The sequence below is a fragment of the Acanthopagrus latus genome, chromosome 4 (assembly GCF_904848185.1).
Source record: "Acanthopagrus latus isolate v.2019 chromosome 4, fAcaLat1.1, whole genome shotgun sequence".
Taxonomy (NCBI): Eukaryota; Metazoa; Chordata; class Actinopteri; order Spariformes; family Sparidae; genus Acanthopagrus; species Acanthopagrus latus.
The window spans coordinates 7,307,269-7,315,846 of record NC_051042.1 but is presented as its reverse complement, the minus strand read 5'-3'; the positions used below and the strand labels follow the sequence as shown (position 1 = coordinate 7,315,846).

Sequence of the window (8,578 nt, the reverse complement as noted above, 5' to 3'; positions counted from 1 at the left end):
TGATATGCAGACATTAAATGGTTCAAACATTGGCTCTCATAAGCCACCAGCATAGGCTTGTAGCCATAGCCCTTAAAATTATGAGCATGACCTGTGTGTGTGTGTGTGTGTGTGTGTGTGTGTGTGTGTGTGTGTGTTATTAATAACTTAGAACACTGCTCTGTCACTTTCTGACCTGCCCCACCTGACCTGCGGGTTGCTTGTCAACATTCAGTCACTATTGGCAGGTTTATAAGTAAACAAATAAACAACAACAACCACAAAGATCATTATTTTGTCTCATATTACATTTGTGGGAAGTTATTACATTTACAGATTTTCACTTTCCCGCATATGTAATAATTTCCTGCAAATGTAATAGTTATTACATTTGCAGGAAATTCAGTATTACGTTTGCAGTAGGCAAATTTTGTTACGTTTGTGGGAAATTTATTACATTTGCGGGATTATTACATTCAAAGCTGCAGATTTGTATTACGTTTGTGGTTTATTACGTTTGTGGGCAGTTATTACGTTTGCGGGTGTAACAAATGTATCCTCAATTTTGCATATAAATTTTACTCTGTATTCCAAGTAATATTCACTAAACTACTCCATTAACTTTATTAGTTGAAATGTGCAAGTAAAATGTACTTGGGTGATATCAGTGAACCTGGCAACCTCCCTTGCACTCGGTGTGTGACGTCAGGCCGTTCGTTGCATGTTGTGCTGTTGAGTGCCTCTGCCCTCGCACATGTGGACACCTGAGACCGTGGATCAGCAGTGGGATTTTAGTCGACATGGGACCGCGGAGGTAAGTCTTGACAAAAGCTAACAAGCACACAAACGTTGTAACGCCCGTTTTATGTGTTATTTTTTGTGTAAGTCGACGGCTCGTTTTTCGTCGTCGTCGTCGTCGTCTTCTGCTAATGTTAGCTAGCTAGCGCACTTGTCGTTTTTGCCTGGAGGCTGTGGTTTTATCAAAGTTGGATATGTTGCTGGGTGGAATGGCTGGCTTGCATGATGTGTCTGTGTATGTGTCGCCCCATAGTCTTCTGCAACTCCCGACCATGTTTGCAAAGTTTGGATGAAAACAAGTGCAAAACCGGATACCCACATTTGAGAGGAATATCGCGTCCGCGCGCGCGCGTGTGTGTGAGTGTGTGTTTTTCCATCCGCATGGGGACAAAATTCTGACTTTTACTATACTGGTGGGGACTAACTGTCTCTTTGGGAGGCTTAAGACTTGGTTTTAGAGTTTATGTTTGAATTGGGTTTTGGTTAGGTTTAGGTTAAGGAGCTAGGTAATGCATTATGTCAATGAGAGTCCCCATGGAGATAGAAGTAGAAACGCGTGTGTCTGTGTCTCTATGTCTGTCTGTCTGTCTGTCTGAGTCGACTGTGGCTGTGTTAATAGAAATGTATTTAAAAAATTCATAGCTAACACTTTTTTCCCTTTTACAGAACCTAAGGTCATTTGCTCATCACTTTGCAATTTCCAGTCCACAGCTGAGATAAGGTAAGATCAAATTTGTAATGATTAGGAACAGAGAACACAGTTTTAGTTTTTATGTATTGAATTTGTATTTTTCAGGTGCAACAACATGAGATGGGTGTGTAAGATATGTAGGTTTGAATCAGAGAAGAGGGGACCATTGTTGAAACACTACAGACTAAAGCATGGACATGGTGGGCGCAGCCAGGCAGTTCCTTGTCTCCACACTGATTGCCCCTGTTCATTTAAAACGTTTAATGCCCTTCAGACCCATTTGTCTCGGCAGCATGCACAGATGGCCACACAAAGTGGACCTCTTTCATTTTCTTGTCTACTCTGCTCCACTGGTTATTTTAATTCAGAAAAGCAGTATTTTGAGCATCTTGGCAGCCACTTGAGAAAGTTTGAACTTGTAGCATGTGTCTTCAAAAACTGCAACTTCAGCACAAACATTTATTCAACATTCGCTACCCACAGACATAGAAAGCACCATTCACACTCCATTGATGATTTTAAAACAGAAGTCTTAAAACAAACCCCCCTTGAACCCATTTCAGCTCTGGATGAGAGTGATGATGTGGAAGAAAGCTCAGAGCTTTTGGATGGTGAACCACAGGAGTTGACCCAAGATATAAAAGAGAGATTTGGTCATCTCTTTTTGAAGCTGGAGAGTACTTTCAATGTCCCAAACAAATGCATTGATGAATTAATAGATGAACTTAAGTTTATATCCACATGTGCCTCTGGTCCACTTATAAAAGACGTGGTTTTGTCCACCTTGAGAAACCATAAGTGTGATCTGGTTCCAGCTGTTGTTTCAGATTTGGTAAAAAATCTGTGTGAGTCACACCCTATAAGTACTGCTTTGGGGATGGATGGGCCTTTCACCACTCAGTACAAGAGGAGAGAATTCTTGAAAAAACATTTCTCAGTTGTTGAACCCGAAGAACATATTCTTGACAAAAAGAAGGGGAAAACCTTCCAATACGTTCCAATATTGCCCTCCTTGTTGCAGGTCCTAAGCAAGAGTTTTCAAGAAAAGACATTTGAATGTGGAAAAAATTCTGAAAATAAGTACCAGACATTCCGTGATGGATCTCACTATCAGAAGAATGATTTTTTTTCTGTGAAAGAGGACAGAATCAGTCTAGTACTCTATATTGATGACTTTGAGGTATGCAATCCTCTTGGGACATCACGAAAGATGCACAAAGTCACTGCTGTATATTGGGTGTTGGGAAATATTCCAGTGCACTTACGGTCCACATTGGCATCCATCTATCTGGCAATTCTGTGTAAAGCTGAAGACACCAAGCAGTTTGGATTCCACAGAGTTTTAGAGCCACTCTAAACAGATATTCAAAGCTTGGAGAAAGATGGGCTTTTTGTTCCAGAGACAGGGAAAGCCATTAAAGGAACTGTGGTTAGTGTGGTGGCAGATAATTTGGGAGCCCACTCTGTGGCAGGATTTGTCGAGAGCTTCACAGGACCTTACGTCTGTCGTTTTTGTGTTGGAGAGCGATCAGCCTTTCAGTCCAGTGAAGTGAGATCCGGGTCTTTTCAACAAAGAACTAAAGATCAGCATGCACTGCATGTACAGATAGCTGTGTCTAGTCCAAGTCACACACCTTGCTTTGGTGTGAAAAAACAGTGTGCATTGTCAGAAAAACTTGAACATTTTCACGTGACATCAGGATATCCCCCAGATGTTTTACACGACACTCTGGAGGGCATTGTTCCTGTGGAACTGGCTTTGTCATTGGATATCCTGATCAGGAAAAAATACTTTTCTCTCATGGAACTCAATAATGCCATCTGTGATTTCCCAGATAAGTGGAGTGATAAAACCAATCGCCCTCATCTCATCCCTGCTAACTTTAGTGCTCGAAAATCATTAGGGGGAAATGCACATGAAAACTGGTGCTTATTGCGACTGCTGCCTCTGATAATAGGTTTAAAGGTACCTGAACATGAGCCTGTATGGCAGATGTTAATGACACTGAAAGACATTGTGGCCCTTGTCATGTCTCCAGTCCACACAGAAGAAAGCATCTGCTATCTTAACAGTATGATTGCAGAACACCGAAGCAGATTCCTTGATGTTTTTCCCCAAGAGACGCTCAAACCAAAGCACCATTTCCTGGAGCACTACCCTCAGCTCATACGTGAATTTGGCCCTGTTGCTGCTCTTTGGACAATGAGATTTGAGGCAAAACACAGCTTTTTTAAGAGAATCGTCAGGCACATCGGTTGTTTCAGGAATATCTTGCTGTCCCTTGCAATTAAGCACCAGCTCATGGTTGCGTGCCATCAAACGCATGCTGTCAAACCATCACTTGCAGTCACAAAAACAACAGAGGTCTCATTAGATGTACTTAAGGATGATCTAAAAGACCTGGTGAAATGCAGATTCCCATCTGTTTCAGCTGTGCATGTTGCGAATAATGTGTCCTTTTTAGGCACGAACTATGCAGTGGGAATGTTGTTGTGTTTTGGCTCCACTGCAGGATTGCCTGATTTTTCTGAAGTGTTGCAAATAATGGTGATTTGTGACAAACTGACTTTTTTTGTGAGACAACAAAACACGTGGTACAATGAACACCTCAGGAGTTATGAGCTGGAGAAAACAGCCAGTGTGCAGTTACTTGAGCAAGGAGAGCTTAAAGATTTTTATCCTGTGGCTGCATATACTCTTGCTGGAAGGCGACTGACAACTTTGAAGCACCACATTTGCCTCTCCTTCTAAGTAAGACATGAGTAGACGAGGATGTTGTATCAATTAATGTGTGTCGTCTTCTCCATTTTTTTGAAGCACCTTCCTCATCTTGATATGGCATCCCCAGTGAGACTGCGGATCATCGTTTGCGAGGATGACATCCGCAAACTGATTCTTCCTTCAGGCATCCCGGCCACAGTTCAGGCTCTCACTGATGTTATTCAAGAGACGTTTCACATTACAGAATCATTCACTGTAATGTATCAGGACGTGGATTTCGATAACCAGTTTTTTACTTTGACCTCAATTGAGGAAGTACACGATAAGGCTACCCTGAAACTTGTAATGACTGAACCAGTAGTCTTAACTATCAGTCCTGTGGATTTGTCAGACATAGAATCCCCAGTACCACAGTCTTCAGATGCAAGCTCTGGCCACTCATCTGGATCACAGGACACAATCCTGCTTTCACCAGAAGATGAAAGTGGAACATCTTTCAGGTCTAAGCCATGGCCAAGTAAGTTTGAAATACCGCCCTTTTCTTATGATGTTGACCTTGTACTGGAAGCTGGAAACAAGGATTATGAAAAGGAAGGCACACTGTTGAACAACCCAAGAGTAACAAGTAGCATACTTGAGAAGCTATCAGAGACAATATTTAGCTTCACAGCATACCCAACTGGTGTCCAGATTTTAGCTGTTGCTGAAGCTTTGGTAGAAAAGTACCCGTGCCTCAAAGAGCCAGGGTCTTTTAATGGCTTATATGGCTGGCAACAGAGGATCAAGTATAAAATGGGCAATTACCGGGCAAAGTTAAGAGGCCGCCAGCTAGCCATTCCAGAACTGGAGGTTAACACACTGAAGAAACGATGCATCAATGAAGAGGGTTCACCAAAAGGCATCAAAAGGGCGAAGAAAGCTGAAGTGAATTACCTGCCACCACTGCCATTAGGAGAGACAGAGGAAACTTTAGAGAATGAGAGACTAGATCTGCTCAAGGAAATAAAGAAGAAGAACAACGGGAAGATAATCAATGAGAAAATGGAGAAGTCTTTCGCTCTCAGAAGAAAAGAGGTTGTCAATGACTGCCCCACAGTCCAAGACCTCATGGAACGATGGCCTGGTCTGTTCAGTCAAACTCAGGTAACTCCAGTTCTCTCTTACACTACGAGGTTTGTCTGATGGGGACCTGTTCATTCAATAATTAAGTGTACCTGGGGTCTGTTGAGTATGATATTTGTGTTTCTATATTTTGTGTTTATATCTTTCATTTCAGATCAAAGAAGAGTTCAAACGAATAACCACAGTTCATCTGGAGCAAACGTTTTTGTCCAAACTGGACAGGCACACCACCAAACTTGTGGAGATATTTAGGAAGAAAGGCGGGATTGCAGGAACAAAGATAAGACCGATGTTGGACTCACTAAGTGAGGTAAATGTTTTAATTAATGTAATTGCATTATTTAATGTTAATAAATGTATTGCTGATGTCTTATTTTGATAGTGTCTGTTCACCTCAAACTTTTCTCTGTATCTCATCACTGTTTGTGATTTCTCACAGAAATGTAGACAATCTTGTCCTCTCTCATATTATGTGCTCAAAAAAGCAGAGACATTTACATAATCTTCACTGTGAATCTCTGAGTGGTCTCTGGGTTTGATTCCTATTCCTATAGCTACAATCGAGCCCTTGATGGAGCACATTGTCTCAACAGATACCATTAAGAAACTTATTTTATGTTGCACACTTCTAATACACTTACCCACGTAGAATGCTGTTGCAAGCTTACATTCCCTATAGGTAACTGTTCGCATTTGTGTGTGCTGTATTGTTCTCTGAAATTAAATATTCTTATAATTTTTAACAGCAACATATCGAAGGCCGAAGAGACATCATCATCCGTTGATTTTTGGATGATCAAAACCACAAGGATTATCTCACCATCCTATACACTGAATTGTGTTTCACTGTGGTGTATTTATATTTCCATGCATTTCTTTACACTAACCTCAAACACTCCCCAATGGTATGTGTCTGCAGATGCAGAGACTGCAGATTCAGACAGACCTGCAGGTCTGTGTCTGCAGTCTCAGGGTCTGCAGACACACCTTCCTCAACAGTCTAGGCATTTTTAACTGTTCCATGTTATTCAACCTCCCTTTCACAAACTGTTTGAAATCTAGACTTAGCCATTGATTTCTAATTCTAGTTGTATATGTTTTCACAGGATGTCAGCCAAGAGGCAGTGAAGGAGGACTGCAGTCAACACTTGATGAAAGTCATCGTCATCTGTCAGAACCTGGAACAGGAAAGCCAAGACCTCAGCTATGTGTCTGTAGTCATAGAGGGGAAAGAGGTGTTGGAGGACTGCAGGAGTGTGGCAAATGCTTGTCTGCTCCTCATGGGTGTCATTTATGCAGTCAATCTGAGTTACCCACTGAAACTCAAATACACATTTGAGGTATTTCAGAAAATGCTTCTTGAGCTCGATGCTCTCAAAATGTCTTCAAAGGTCCAGGCTCTCCACAGGAAACTACTAGCATGAGTGTGTTGAATGCTGCAGTGTTTTGAATCCATGTGCCCATGCACAGGAAAGGTTTTTAGTTCTTGTTCTTCTCACATTTCCTTCTGTGATCACAGCGATCCAGTGTTAGTAGACAGTTGATTCAGTTGCTGTTGTTGCAGTGATACCTCTTCTCTGTTCTGAGGTTTAAAAGAAAGGAATACCCTACATATGGGAAATTGCCAAGGTCTGCGTGCGTGTGCGTGTGTCATTTCTGAAAGTCATTTCTTCCCCGATTTTTAGAAATCTGTGAATATTTGGAAGAAAGTGTCATCAGCAGCAGGTCATGTTTTCTTTTAAGAGGATATTCACACTAATTCTCCATTGAGTGTGTGGGAGGATTCCTCACCTGCAATACAAAGGCTGTGTTTATTAGATTTTAAAGGATGTTCACTGTTTCTCACTGTTTCTCAGCCCTATTGTGTGTGGACAGGAGTGTGCGTACATGTGCATGCGTGCATGAGTGGGTGTCTGTCTGTAATGAGACAGAAGTGTGTGTGTGTTTTCAATCTTTGTTCATGTACACCAAAGGAAGGTTATGATGTTATGTAGACATACATATATGTCAGTGCAAATTGGAAAATAAAATGTCCATTTGAAAAATTGAAAATGTTTATTTATTCACTTCACAGAAATGGCAACAAATTTATTGTGGTAATGTGAAGTCATAAATTAAATTTAATTCAAGTAAATATTACTTAATCATTTCATAGAATTAAACAAAGAAAAGCTTAGTTAAATAAGAGTAAGAACCACCTGAAATATTTAACTGGATTTTGCAATTAAAATGCAATGGTAATTTAGTAAAATTTACTTCCAATAGGTGAGTTCTGCTTGTGAGATTTACTAAAAATTACAAGGGATTTCCGTGTGGAAAAACTTGCCTAGCTTTTTTTAAGTAAATGTCACTCCAAATTTTTTTCAGTGTAGTTAAAAATAGTTTGAGTAACTGATTCAATGTTAATGAAAGCAATTATTTGACCCCACCTGAATTTGTATTCCATAGAGACATTCATTAGTGTGAATGCTGACTCAGCATTCATTAGTGCCAATGTTCTTCTGGAATTAAATTCTAACTTGCAAAGGTGTTGAACAGTCAGTCATCTTGATCATTTGTTCAGCTGTAGGCATAAAGACAATACGGATTCTCCATTTATTATCATGTTGTCATATTGCACCAGTCAATGAAATGTGGTCTCCATAAAGACGTAATATCAACACATTTATTGTTTCATTTAAAATGTCAATAATGTGCAACTGTATAGGCTGTGAGCTGCCAACAGGAAGTTTTCATGATATCTTAAGAGGAACAGTTTAATACATGAATGTTAACTAAGACACTGTGTTACTGCTGGAACTCACAAACACAAACACTTGGAGCTCTAACTCTGAACCATGAGCACAAGAAATTAAAATGTTTTTAAAGAAAGGTTTCAATTACTTTGTAATGCTTTTGGCTTTATTAATTGTGATTTTGTAACGTTGTTATTCATTCATTCATTTGGAGCAGTGGTTTGGTCCTAATGGCCTCAGCCCGAGCTCTTTAGGAAGATGAGAAAAAACTTGAGACAGTTCTTCATCTCTCACGCAACGCTTCCTTCTCCTTTATCCTTTCAAGCACAATCTTCTTGTCTGACTCCCAAGCAGTAGTGTAACATCATGGTGATAGGCCCTGGTACGAATATTTTCTTTCTGGCCCCCACCCCTGCCCTAAACACAAGCACACACTCTTGCGTGTTACAGGTCTCAGGCAGAGAACCCATCAGTCTCTTGTATTCCATATTAAAATAATACTTTATTAAGACAAAATCCACAATATATATA

The 8,578-nt window shown here is 40.4% G+C and overlaps 2 protein-coding genes across 6 annotated transcripts in view; one reads left to right on the top strand and one right to left on the bottom strand.

Moving 5' to 3' along the window:
- LOC119017925 (gonadotropin subunit beta-1-like) overlaps positions 1–8,578 on the bottom strand; it is a 46,080-nt gene that overhangs the window by 34,255 nt on the left and 3,247 nt on the right. The gene's annotated exons all lie outside the window — the stretch shown is intronic.
- On the top strand, positions 537–8,158 carry LOC119017923. 5 transcript variants are annotated; one of them, XM_037095117.1, is made up of 5 exons: positions 537–793; positions 1,444–1,498; positions 4,287–5,333; positions 5,467–5,622; positions 6,419–8,144. In XM_037095117.1, exons 3-5 carry the CDS (start codon positions 4,305–4,307, stop codon positions 6,734–6,736), a joined length of 1,503 nt encoding a protein of 500 aa, XP_036951012.1. In that variant the 5' UTR covers positions 537–793; positions 1,444–1,498; positions 4,287–4,304; the 3' UTR covers positions 6,737–8,144. The 5 variants fall into 5 exon arrangements, 4 of the variants coding, with proteins under 4 accessions (XP_036951012.1, XP_036951014.1, XP_036951015.1 ...); XM_037095119.1 differs by lacking the exon at positions 6,419–8,144 and adding an exon at positions 6,059–6,404; XR_005074598.1 differs by lacking the exons at positions 4,287–5,333; positions 5,467–5,622 and having other exon boundaries at positions 6,419–7,770.